The sequence below is a fragment of the Ruditapes philippinarum genome, unplaced genomic scaffold, assembly GCF_026571515.1.
Source record: "Ruditapes philippinarum isolate M1 unplaced genomic scaffold, ASM2657151v2 ctg2634_1_1_1_1, whole genome shotgun sequence".
Classification (NCBI taxonomy): Eukaryota; Metazoa; Mollusca; class Bivalvia; order Venerida; family Veneridae; genus Ruditapes; species Ruditapes philippinarum.
This window is the reverse complement of record NW_026866672.1, coordinates 181188-194241: the sequence shown is the minus strand read 5'-3', so window position 1 is coordinate 194241 and position 13054 is coordinate 181188. Positions and strand designations below refer to the sequence as shown.

General features: G+C 34.2%; 1 protein-coding gene across 3 annotated transcripts; it reads left to right on the top strand.

Annotated features, from left to right (window-relative positions):
• Positions 1-20: 20 nt before the first annotated feature.
• Positions 21-2122, top strand: LOC132733290 (BTB/POZ domain-containing protein Tiwaz-like). Of its 3 annotated transcripts, none has more exons than XM_060719908.1 (2): positions 21-131; positions 1036-2122. In XM_060719908.1, exon 2 carries the CDS (start codon positions 1309-1311, stop codon positions 2068-2070), a length of 762 nt encoding a protein of 253 aa, XP_060575891.1. In that variant the 5' UTR covers positions 21-131; positions 1036-1308; the 3' UTR covers positions 2071-2122. The 3 variants fall into 3 exon arrangements, with proteins under 3 accessions (XP_060575891.1, XP_060575893.1, XP_060575892.1); XM_060719910.1 differs by lacking the exon at positions 21-131 and adding an exon at positions 265-593; XM_060719909.1 differs by lacking the exon at positions 21-131 and adding an exon at positions 622-773.
• Positions 2123-13054: the final 10932 nt, after the last annotated feature.

Genomic DNA, 13054 nt, shown 5'->3' with positions numbered 1-13054 from the left:
AAATAAGGTTTTAAAAACTTAATATTGCAATGTTGTTTTTTTTCCAGACGGTGCGTCGTAAAATCTTTTAATTATGAAAGTCGCCTACAGTGCTTCAACTGAAAAAAAAGACGCTGAAGACATTTCAATTTGTATGTATTTAATTTTGTTGTTTGTCCTCATATTTGTTATATTATGTTACATGTATTTGATAATTTTGTCAAGTTTAGGTTCTAGCGATGAAAGGCTAGAAATACGTCACTTTAGTTTTAAAAACGGTGATTAGGTCAATATCCACTCTAGTAAATCATCCAATGTAATCACTACAGGGGACAGAAATGTGCAGTCTTACTTGGACTCGAACCAGGGACCTTCAGTATACCATTCCAAAGCTCAGCTGACTTAGCTATATGGCTTCTTAAACATCTTGCATTATACCATCAGTGGTCCAGTTTCGACACGTCACATTCAATGTCATTTTTCTAGAAAACCATCATTTCATCAGTGTTCATAAGAAAATGAGCTGCCAACAGATTCAAATGTCAGAAATTTTTCAATGGAAACGGCATTGAAGAAATCAGAACTGGTCCTGTATCGGAACTAGTTACTTGACTGTAATAAATATATTGATGTGCCAAAGCTTAGATTCCGAGATATTTTTATCTTCTGGGTCATAATCTTGCCCATACACAAGTTAGCACAATATCTAGATGCGAAGTACAATAAGTTGGACTTCTGTAGTAACCTCCTCTGAGATCATCCAAATTGTTAGACAACGGAATAGTATAGAAAATGTATATACATATATAATTGTATATTTTGAAATAAATTTTTGACAAACAGTTTTGGAAAAATTTCTCTTATCAAATAGAAGAAAAATCTCATTCATCTCAATCTCATCATATATTGAAATATTTTCTGATAAACGTTTATCTGATACAGAATCACATGCTATATTCGGTTTACCTTATTCCCACTAGTTCTTAGATACATGTTATTCTTTTATCATTAGTAAAATTTAGTTTATTCTAAAATATTTCTTTTTTCTAATTGCAGATGTTACCATGATGTTCATTATAAAAACTGCAAAAGGATAACAGCTTCAGATCTTCAGCTGACAAAAAGTTATTCCAAAATCTTGTTCCTAGGTCTCTCCTTATTAATTCATTAGTAAAAGTTGCTAAGCAACAACAACAAAAATGCATATTTGTGTCATTGTATAAAATTGAAAAGCTTACAATTAATAACTTACTAGTAACTACGCATCAAAATGGTTTGATATCATAACTATTTGAGTGTCAATTGAGTTGATCTAAAAGTGGCCTTAAAATGGCGAGCTCTGAAATAGTAAAACTGAATGTAGGTGGTGTTGTTTACACGACGACGACTTCTACCTTGTGTAAATACCCAAACTCTATGCTTGGAGCCATGTTTAATGGAAGCATGTCGACAAACCTGGATGAAAATGGTTGTGTTTTTATAGACCGAGATGGAGAATTGTTTAAATACATTTTAAATTATTTACGCTCATCAAGGCTTGCGCTACCCTGTGATTTTAAAGATCTGGATCAGTTGACTGTTGAAGCTGATTTCTATCAGATCACATCATTAATTGAACATATTGAAATGTTAAGACTTCCTGTGCCTGAAAAACGTATACGCATGAGATATCTCGAAGTGATCGAGGTGCGTACAGGTAACCTAGCAACCATGCCTACTATGAATTCTCGAATAAAGACGATTATATCGGGGCGCAGAGATATTATACACAAATATTTATCCTTGCATCAGATTCACCCAGCTGAACGTGAACGTTTACAACTGAACACCGGGAAAGACTTTACGGAAATCGCTCTCACCGGAAGTAATGTACGCCTACAAGTCGGAGAGTGTTTACGCAATCAAGGTTGGGAGCTGGCAGAATCTCAGATGTCAACATTTCCATCAGGGGAAGCAATTGCGCATAACTACAAAGATAGATGGAGTCTTGCTCAGATCAAGGGAGATCAATCTCTTGAAGAGTCGCAATGTAATGGAATTGATGATGAAACTTTAGAAGAAATTTCGTTACTAAGCAATGAAGGAGAGTAGTGAAAGCCTGTTTTTAAATCAAATATTGTAATTATTTACAGAAGAACAAAAACGACAACATCAAAAGTAACAATACACAAACGATAATTTGAAGTGATAACTGAAAACTATTTTACTGATATGAATTTTTATGCCCCCACAAAGTGGGAGCATATAGCGTTGCACTTGTCCGTCCGTCTGTCCGTCCGTCCGTCTGTCCGTCCGTACGTCTGTCCGTACGTCCCGAAATCTTGTGAACGCAACTCCTCTTAAACCGGATGGCAGATTTTGCTTAAACTTACAGGGATGAACAACCTTAATGTGTAGATGGTAGTAAAGGAAGGAATTTTCGCTGCGACCAAATTTAACAGAATTATGGCCCTTTGTTGATTTTTTCACTATATATTATAAAGAAATTTTGTGAACGCAACTCCTCTTAAACCGGATGGCAGATTTTGCTTAAACTTACAGGGATGAACAACCTTAATGTGTAGATGGTAGTAAAGGAAGGAATTTTCGCTGCGACCAAATTTAACAGAATTATGGCCCTTTGTTGATTTTTTCACTATATACTATAAAGAAATTTTGTGAACGCAACTCCTCTTAAACCGGATGGCAGATTTTGCTTAAACTTACAGGGAAGAACAACCTTAATGTGTAGATGGCAGTAAAGGAAAGAATTTTTGCTGCGATCAAATTTAAGAGAATTATGGCCCTTTGTTAATTTTTTCACTATATACCATAAAGAAATTTTGTGAACGCAACTCCTCTTAAACCGGATGGCAGATTTTTTGCTTAAACTTACAAGGAAGAACAACCTTATTGTGTAGATTGTAGTAAAGGAAGGTATTTTTGCTGACATCAAATTTAAGAGAATTATGGCCCTTTGTTAATTTTTTCACTATATACCATAAAGAAATTTTGTGAACGCAACTCCTCTTAAACCGGATGGCAGATTTTGCTTAAACTTCTAGGGATGAACAACCTTAATGTGTAGATGGTAGTAAAGGAAGGAATTTTTGCTGCGACCAAATTTTACAGAATTATGGCACTTTGTTGATTTTTAGTTTTCAACTTGTGGCACATGTAGTCTAAAAAATATTTGACCTAGAGTCATAAGATTGACAGAACAGTGGCGTGTGGGGGCATCCGTGTCCTATGGACACATTTCTAGTTTCATATTGTTTTGATTTTTAAAACATGTCACGTCTAGATATTTTATACAGTTTTTTAGCTCGACTTTTCTATGAAAAGGGGAGCTATCCTACTCGCCCCGGCGTCGGCGTTAGCGTTAGCGTTGGCGTCACACCTTGGTTAAGTTTTTCGTACCACCCCACTTTATTTCAGAAGTATTACAAGTATGGCTTTGAAACTTACCATACTTGTTCACCATCATAACCTCCATCTACAGACAAGAGTACATAACTCTGTCAAGGTTTTTGACAGAATTATGGCCCTTTTTTGACTTAGAAAGTGTATTGAGCTTGGTTAAGTTTTTTGTACCACCTCACTTTATTTCAAAACCATTGGAGGTATTGCTTTGAAACTGACCATACTTGTTTACCATCACGACCTTCATCAACAGACAAGAGGACATAACTCTGTCAAGGTTTTGACAGAATTATGCCCCTTTTTGACTTAGAAAATACATTGAATATGGGTAAAATCCACTTATTGCCTTAACCCTTTGAGATATTGCTTTGAAACTTTTAATGCTATTTCACATCATTACCCCCATCTGTACGCAAGAGAAGGTAACTCTGTCAGGGATTTGTTTTAAAAATTAAGGCCTTTATCGACTTAGAATCTTGGTTAAGTTTTTTTGTACCAGTCAACTTTTTGACTGAACTGGTTGAGATATTTAAATTGAAAGTTGGAATACTTGTTTTACCCATCATGGTCCCAAACATGGGCAGGAGAAGGTAATTCTGTTAAGGATTTTATTTGAATTATGGCCCTTTTTGACTTAGAAACTCAGTTAAAATTTTCATTCTTGTCCACTTGTTGACCTAACCATTTGAGATATTACTTTGGAAGTTGGAGTTCTTATGTGCCATCATGAGACCTATCTGTAAGCAAGAGAAGATAACTCTGTGAAAATGTTTCTTGATTTGTACTTAGAAATTCCTAGTTAAAGTCTTGTGTGCCCTTAACTGTCAAAGTTTTGTTTTATAGGCAAGCACTAAAAAAGTCGAGCGCGCTGTCCTTCTGACAGCTCTTGTTTTTTAACTTGTGATAATTACCTAGGCGTCATTCTTCGGCACAAAAGCTAGATAGAAACTTCAGAGACAGAAAGGTCTGTGGACCTCAAAGTAGCGTATGTTTAAATTCTTGGTGACTACGTTTTTGTTTTAAATATTACTACTGTCAGATAACTGCTGACTGGTTTATGATTATATCATTATAAGAATACTAATTTACAATGTTATTTTAACCTAAACAGATTATTAAATATTCTCTATATATCAGAGACATAGCTTCCCTAGGGAACACAAGAGCACATTGAAGAAACTCTGCTGAGGTCCAATAGTCTAAAAATATAAAATTTGATTTCCTTCATAGATCAGCTTGATCTCTTACAACAGAGAGATATGCAAAAGAAAAGTAAGAAATAAGAGTTAGAATTAAACTGAAAATCATATTTTTATACTATTCATAACCTGATATGAGCAAGGCTTTTAAATGTTTCATAATTAGAATATTTATTCTGGAATAAGAGACTGAGGGAATGATCTGAAATTTTGCACACAAGTTATTAGTCCAGACCTTCATCAAATGAAACATTAAACTTGAAAAATTATGTACAGTCCCATCACGTCAAGAAACCTCAGTGGAGTTCCTTTAAAAACTTTTTTAAACATCATTGTTGGCAAAAAAACCCAGTCAATATTGCTATAAGTATTGGCTGGGTCAGTGATCAGAACTGGTTTTATACTTGTAAACTGGTCAATACTGGTTAAAAGTGATAAAATTTTGGTTGTAACTGGAACAGACAATCTTTACGTACCTTTAGAGAGAGCAAGAATTTCTTATCTTGTTGTATATGTTTAATATCTCAAAATCTGTTGTGCATGGAGCAGACAATATTTTAATTAATTTTTATAAACAAACTTAAAAGTGTATTTTATACACATTGTCGTGTATAGGAATAATTTGGTATTATTTTTGTACTTAGTTTTACACAAGTAAATAATAGTATCAAGTCATATTAAATGATTTTATTCTGATTTTACTTTATGGGCCTTTTTTGTAAAATTTTATCATTTTAAACACATTTATTAAAAGGGCGTCCGTGGTCGTTGACTTCAAACCACTTGCCCCTCACCTCTGTGGGTTCGAATCCCAACAGGGACTTTGGATTCTTTCATGTGAGGAAGCTATCCAGCTAGCTTACGGAACGTCGGTGGTTCTACTCGGGTACCTGTTCGTGCCTGAAATAATGCACGGAAGGGTACCTGAGGTCTACCTCCACCAGTAAAGCTGGAACGTCGCCATATGACCTATACTGTGTCGATGTGACGTAAAACCCAAAACAAACAAAAGTTGTTGAAAAGCTGAGATTACGAAAATTTTAACGTTTTCTTAAAAATCTGGAAAATGACTGGATGAATTTGCCAGGCCCAAAGTGGTATAGGTGAGCCATTGTGACCACTACCCACTTATCTGTCCAGACATATTTATACTGGCCATCAGAATTAACCATATGGGCAGAATATCTGCACACTTGCTGGTCTCAAGCAGTCTCGATCTGTTCTTCGTTCAATGGTGGTAAGTGACATTTTACTTCCAAGTAATCACCTAGCAAAATGACTCTTGTTTACCGCGACCCTCCTGTGTTTGTCATGACAGTGCTCAGAAGTGAGCTTTTGTAATAGCAAGTTGGTTTTCTTCATTATTTTTTCATTTACAACATTTTCTTTACACAACATCTTCTAAACCACTTGTTTGATTTTAAACCAAACTCCACAAGAGTGATCCTTACCTGACCTACACAAGTTATATAAATGGTTCCAATGTGATGCATAAATAGATCAAAAAATTAAAATGAAACCTTTAAAATTATCTTTTGTGAAACTACAAAGAGCTAAAGTAGTAATATAGCATGTCACAAAGCATCACCTTGAGGTCCACTCATACAGTTTATATAAATCATACCCCTTGGGTAAAAATTGGCCTGGCTAAAATGGTCACTTAGTTTATATACATGTTGACATGCACATTTGTATAGGAAAACACATGTGAAGTTACAATACCCAGAGCTTAGATATTTGAATGTAGAACTTTGTCAAGTGACCCTTTACAAAAAGTACATAAATAAGCCCATCGGGTCAAGAATGGCATGTCAATATAAATTTCCAGTAGAAATAACCACGACATATAATGTATCATTTATATCACCTCTATTATGACAGTGTTCAGCAAAACAATAGTCTGTGGTTATTTCTTAGCATGACTCATAACAAAAGGCAATCAGAGAATTTTGTTTAACATTTTTGTATCACCCCAAATTCTACTAATTATTTTGTTGCTTTGTCCCTTGGAGTACATGTTACTGAGCATTATCACCATCTTCAGGCAAGGGGAAATAACTTATCAATAATTTTGATATAATTTATAATTCCCCTTCTTGACATAAGTTATTGATTAAAACTTTGTTACCACCCCTTGTATTTCCTATTATTATACCTTTCAAGATATTGCCGTTAAATTTTGAATAGTTCTATTTAAAAAGAAAACATTTAAAATCTCTTTTATAAATTATGTTGGTTGAACTTTAATATCATTTCATAAAAATGATTTTAGGTGACTTGTTTTACAATTTAGATTTCACATTCTCATTTTCCCATATCATGTACATGATTGTAAAAAGATCTTATTGATATTTTTTGGCCTTATGTTACAAGTTTACATAATTATAGTGTTGCTCAAAGTAATTTTGTTTGTTAAAAAAAACCTGTCTTTCAGTACAGTCTTTCCCATTATGAATTATAGAGGGATCTCAACTCTTAAAGGTAGTATATAATTGCAAGCTAAAATTGAAATCATCTGAACAAGAATAAGACAAGAAATAGATCATACACAAATAAATTTAAACAGAACCACTAAATTCAGTTTACTCCTTGCAAACATCTCAGCCAGGCATGCAAATTCAATGTTTATTCATTTACACTTCTAACAGTCAAAGCATTGGTCAGAAATCAATTGAATCAACACCAGGTGTTGGCTATTGTAAAGTTTAAGCATTAATAATTCAACCCATTTTTTTTTAAACATTTATTTTATTTCCAAAAATTTACATTATAGAGCATTCATTACAAGATAAGGTCATGTTATCAGATCAATGCATTAAGTATTTATAATAGTTAATATTTATATTCTACAATTAACGACCAGTTCTGTAACTCAGTTGAATTATCTACTTTGCATATGATGCTAATACAAGAGCCTTTCAGGATTTCATAATTATGTATGTAGTCTGACCAGATTCTATACACTTAAGTAATTTGCCTGCTGAAGATAACTGAATATATCCACATTACCGGTACACCCTAAGATCAGCCGGCACATCAGCACCGTCTGATCATTGTTTTCACTTTTAATTTGATATTAGGTTAGTATTTATTTTGAAAATCTAACCTCTATATGGTTAATGGTTTTGTCCAGATTGAAAGATGGACAAGTCCATTAATTTTATGATACACATATTAAGGATGGTAAGGGTAAATAAAGTTAAATAGGGATCTCCCTTATTCTGGTAATTGACTGTTTCAAATTCAAAGCAGGGCAAAGTCCATTTTATACATAAATTCAGCAGTATAAGTTATAATGTCAATGTATATCATCATTAAAGACAGTTATGACAGATTAACAATAAATGTTAAAAACCCACTATGTATTATTCATTAATGATAAATAGAAGCAGCAGAAAAAATACTTTCTTAAAATATTACTAGGCATATCATTACAATGTATTACAATAATCTCATGTAATCTTTCAATCTAGACAACAGATATACAGCAAAGATAACAGTTATACATGTTCAAAAACACTATCTTTTATTCAGATCCTTTAGTCAAATCAATGATAATAAAAGACCCTTCAGTCATATTATGAATAAGAAGTAAAATAGGATCCCCGTCATTTAATATGAACCATGATATACAAGAAACTAGAAATGTGTCATCATGCCACGGATGCCCCCGCATGCAGCCAAAATTTCAGATGTTATAATATTTAGTTCCAATTTTGTTTGCACAAATTATTATTTTCATTTTAAGTTCAAAGCCCTTAAAACTTTTCAATGTTAACACAAACCATTTTCATACAATGTTCAAGGCACTGAAATTATTCAGTCTTAACCTTTTGAAAATAGCACATTGCATATTTGTAGCCAAAATAATGGCTAGTACATACATTTCCACAAAAGTATGAGTGCTGAAACTGAAAGTTCAAAATTTTTCCAACATTCAAGAAAGATAAGTTTGTCCAAAATCATTGAACCACGACCAAATTCAAACTTTAACTGCTTATTCCTAAGATGTATCTATATTATTTTCGAAGTGAAAGGGACATAACTCTGCCAAAATATCATCAAACCATGACCAAATTCCAACTTGACCTGCCCATTCCTTTGACATATCCATTATGTCGAATTTGAGTTGAATATGTAACACTGTTGGGTAGATAATGAACAGAAACTGTAAATTTCATATTTTCAAAGTGAAAGAGGCATTACTCTGCCAAAAATCATTGAACCATGACCAAATTCCAACTTGGCCTGGGCATTTCAAAAACATATCCATATGTCAAATTTGAGTTGAATGTGTTGTACTGTTGGGGAGATAATAAACAGAAACTGAAAATTTCATATTATTTTCAAAGTGAAAGGGGCATAACTCTCCAAAAATCATTTAACCATGACCAAATTTGAAATTGACCTGCGCATTTCTTTGACGTATCCATATGTCAAGTTTGAGTTGAATGTGTTGTACCGTTGGGGGAGATAATGAACGGAAACTGAAAATTTCATATTATTTTCAAAGTGAAAGGGGCATTACTCTGCCAAAAATCATCGAACTATGACCAAATTCGAACTTGACATCAGACATGTATTTTCTCATGACATATCCATATGTCAAGAGATAATGAACGAAACTGAAAATTTCATATTATTTTCAAAGTGAAAGTGGTATAACTCTGCCAAAAATCATCAAACTTTGACCAAATTCCAACTTGACCTGTATTTTCTCATGACATATCCATATGTCAAGTTTGAGTTGAATGGGGAGATAATGAACGGAAACTGAAAATTTCATATTATTTTCAAAGTAAAAGGGGCATAACTCTGCCAAAAATCATCGAACCATGACCAAATTTGAACTTGACCTGTATTTTCTCATGACATATCCATATGTCAAATTTGAGTTGAATGTGTGCAACCGTTACTAAGATAATGAACGGAAACTGATGATGACGGAACAGGGTAACACTATATGCCCCGGCCATTACATGGCGGGGGCATAATAAATATTACAATTATGAAAAATAAAGAAAAGAGCTATATAATTTAAAAATCAAAACCCAATGATGAAAAGTATACAAATTTAGAGACTTTGGGTTTCTTCAGTTTGATAATGGAATGTGTTACAATGCAGGGAACTGCCATATTTTATTTTCTTAAAGACCTTTGGTAAGGTTTCATTTTTGTGTGGAAGTTGGCGATTGCCTATGACGTCCAATTATCACTTGTACATACATCTACATAAAAGGCAGATGACATCAAATTTATCTTTGACTTATAAACCATTCAGGAAAGTGACTCAGAAGGATGTTTTGAATGAGTGTAGATACAAAACTTAATTTATTGACCAAGTTGAATGTGAGCCTCCGGTGAGCGTTGCTTTACTTCTTTCAACGAGTTCAATATGTTTAGTAAAAAAACTACATGAATGTAATTATATTTTTATCACATATACAAATAAGAACTGTTTACAATAACAAGAGGGCCATGATGGCCCTGGATCGCTCACCTGACACAACGGCATCCAAGCAATGTCTTAAACAAGCATCATGACCAAGTTTGATGACAACTGAGTCAAACAAGTGACCTTTAGTGTGTTATAAAGATTTTTCCATATTTGGGCAATGTGACCTAATTTTTGACCGGACACGACCCATATTCAAACTTGACCTAGAAATCATCAAAACAACCTTCCTGACCAATTTCAGGGAAATTTGGATCAAAACTGCAGCCACTAGAGTGTTAATAAGATTTTTCTATTTTTAGGCTTCTGTGACCAGACATGACCAATCTTAGCACTTGACCCAGAAAACATCAAAACAGCATTCTTGACAAATTTCCAGAATATTTGAATCAAAACTGCAGCCACTAGAGTGTAAACAAACTTTTTCTATTTTAAGCTCCTGTGACCTAGTTTTTGACCTGAGATGACCCATCTTCGATCTTGACCCAGAAATCATCAAAACAACCTTCCAGACCAATTTCCAGGAAATTTGGATCAAAACTGCAGCCACTATCTAGAGTGTTAAAAAGATTTTTCTATTTTTAGCTCCTGTGACCTAGTTTTTGACCGGACATGACCAATCTTAGCACTTGACCCAGAAAACATCAAAACAGCATTCTTGACAAATTTCCAGAATATTTGAATCAAAACTGCAGCCACTAGAGTGTAAACAAGCAATTATCATAGTATTGCAAGCAATCCATAAGTCCCCTACCGGTTAGAACCCTATCAACATTCTGAAGGGTCATTGGCCATTCACTTATGTTTCAATTTTTCTCTATTTTAAGTAAACTTGTTGGAAAAGTTCTTAAAAAGTGATCACAGGAAACAGTTTTTATGAACAGACAGACAGATGGACTGAAGGACACTCTAAAGTTAATATTTGAAACATCCCTGTTACCAAAATATAACATTTTAAAAGCAGAATTCTTAAAGAGGAGATAACTCTTGAATTAAAGATGCAATTTCATAAAAAATTTCAGCTCTTTTTGACTAATCACAAATATTGTTATATTTGCCATGTTTTAAGCCTATTTGTTGCCAAGGCAACTGATATTTTTTCAAAATAGGAAGAACAGATAAGACATGCATAATCTCAACACTGCTATCTACCCATATGTCAAGTTTCATAAAAATATTTCCAGTACTTTTTGAGTTATCACTGGATTCAGTTTATGTGTAAAATTTGCCATATTTTCAGTCTATGTGTTGCCATAGCAACCAGAATTTTCAACATAGGAAGAAAAGAAAAAAGACGTGCATAATCTCAAGACTGCCATCTACCCATATGTCAAGTTTCATAAAAATATTTCCAGTACTTTTTGCTTTATCACTGGATCCAGTTTATGTGTAAAATTTGCCATATTTTCAGCCTATTTGTTGTCATAGCAACCAGAATTTTCAACATAGGAAGAAAAGAAAAAGACGTGCATAATTCCAAGACTGCCATCTACCCATATGTCAAGTTTCATAAAAATATTTCCAGTACTTTTTTGCTTTATCACTGGATCCAGTTTATGTGTAAAATTTGCCATATTTTCAGCCTATTTGTTGCCATAGCAACCAGAATTTTCAACATAGGAAGAAAAGAAAAAAGACGTGCATAATTCCAAGACTGCCATCTACCCATATGTCAAGTTTCATAAAAATATTTCCAGTACTTTTTGCGTTATCACTGGATCCAGTTTATGTGTAAAATTTGCCATATTTTTAGCCTATTTGTTGCCATAGCAACCAGAATTTTCAACATAGGAAGAAAAGAAAAAGACGTGCATAATCTCCATACTGCCATCTATCCATATACCAAGTTTCATAAAAATATTTTCAGTACTTTTCAAGTTATCGCGGGATCCAGTTTTGTGGTCTGACGGACTGACAGACGGACGGACGGACAGAGGGACAGACGGACGGACGGACGGACAGACGGACGGAGGGTAAACCTAAAGTCCCCTCCGGTAAACCGGTAGGGGACTAACAAGCTTTTTCTTTTTTAACTCCTGTGACCTAAATTTTGACCTGAGATGACCCATCTTCGAACTTGACCCAGAAATCATCAAAACAACCTTCCTGACAAATTTCCAGAATATTTGAATCAATACTGCAGCCACTAGAGTGTTAACAAGCTTTTTCTATTTTTAGCTCCTGTGACCTAGTTTTTGACCTGAGATGACCCATCTTCGAACTTGACCTAGAAATCATCAAAACAACCTTCCTGACAAATTTCCAGAATATTTGGATGAAACCTGCAGCCCCTAATGTGTTAACAAGCTTTTCTATTTTTAGCTCCTGTGACCTAGTTTTTGACCGGAGATGACCCATCTTCCAACCTGACTTAGATATCATCAAAAAAACCTTCTTGACAAATGTCCAGAATATTTAGATGAAAACTGCAGCCATTAGAGTGTTAACAAGCTTTTTCTATTTTTAGCTCCTGTGACCTAGTTTTTGACCTGAGATGACCCATCTTCGAACTTGACCTAGAAATCATCAAAACAACCTTTCTGACAAATTTCCAGAATATTTGGATGAAAACTGCAACCATTAGAGTGTTAACAAGCTTTTTCTATTTTTAGCTCCTGTGACCTTGTTTTGACCTGAGATGACCCATCTTCGAACTTGACCTAGAAATCATCAAAACAACCTTCCTTACAAATTTCCAGAATATTTTAATCAAAACTGCAGCCACTAGAGTGTTAACAAGCTTTTTCTATTTTTAGCTTCTGTGACCTAGTTTTTGACCAGAGATAACCCATCTTCGAACTTGATTTAGATATCATCAAAACAACATTCTTGACAAATTTCCAGAATATTTGGATGAAAACTGCAGCCACTAGTGTTAACAAGCTTTTTCTATTTTTAGCTCCTGTGACCTAGTTTTTGACCGGAGATGACCCATCTTCGAACTTGATCTAGAAATCATCAAAACAACTTCCTGACAAATTTCCAGAATATTTGGATCAAAACTGCAGGCACTAGAGTG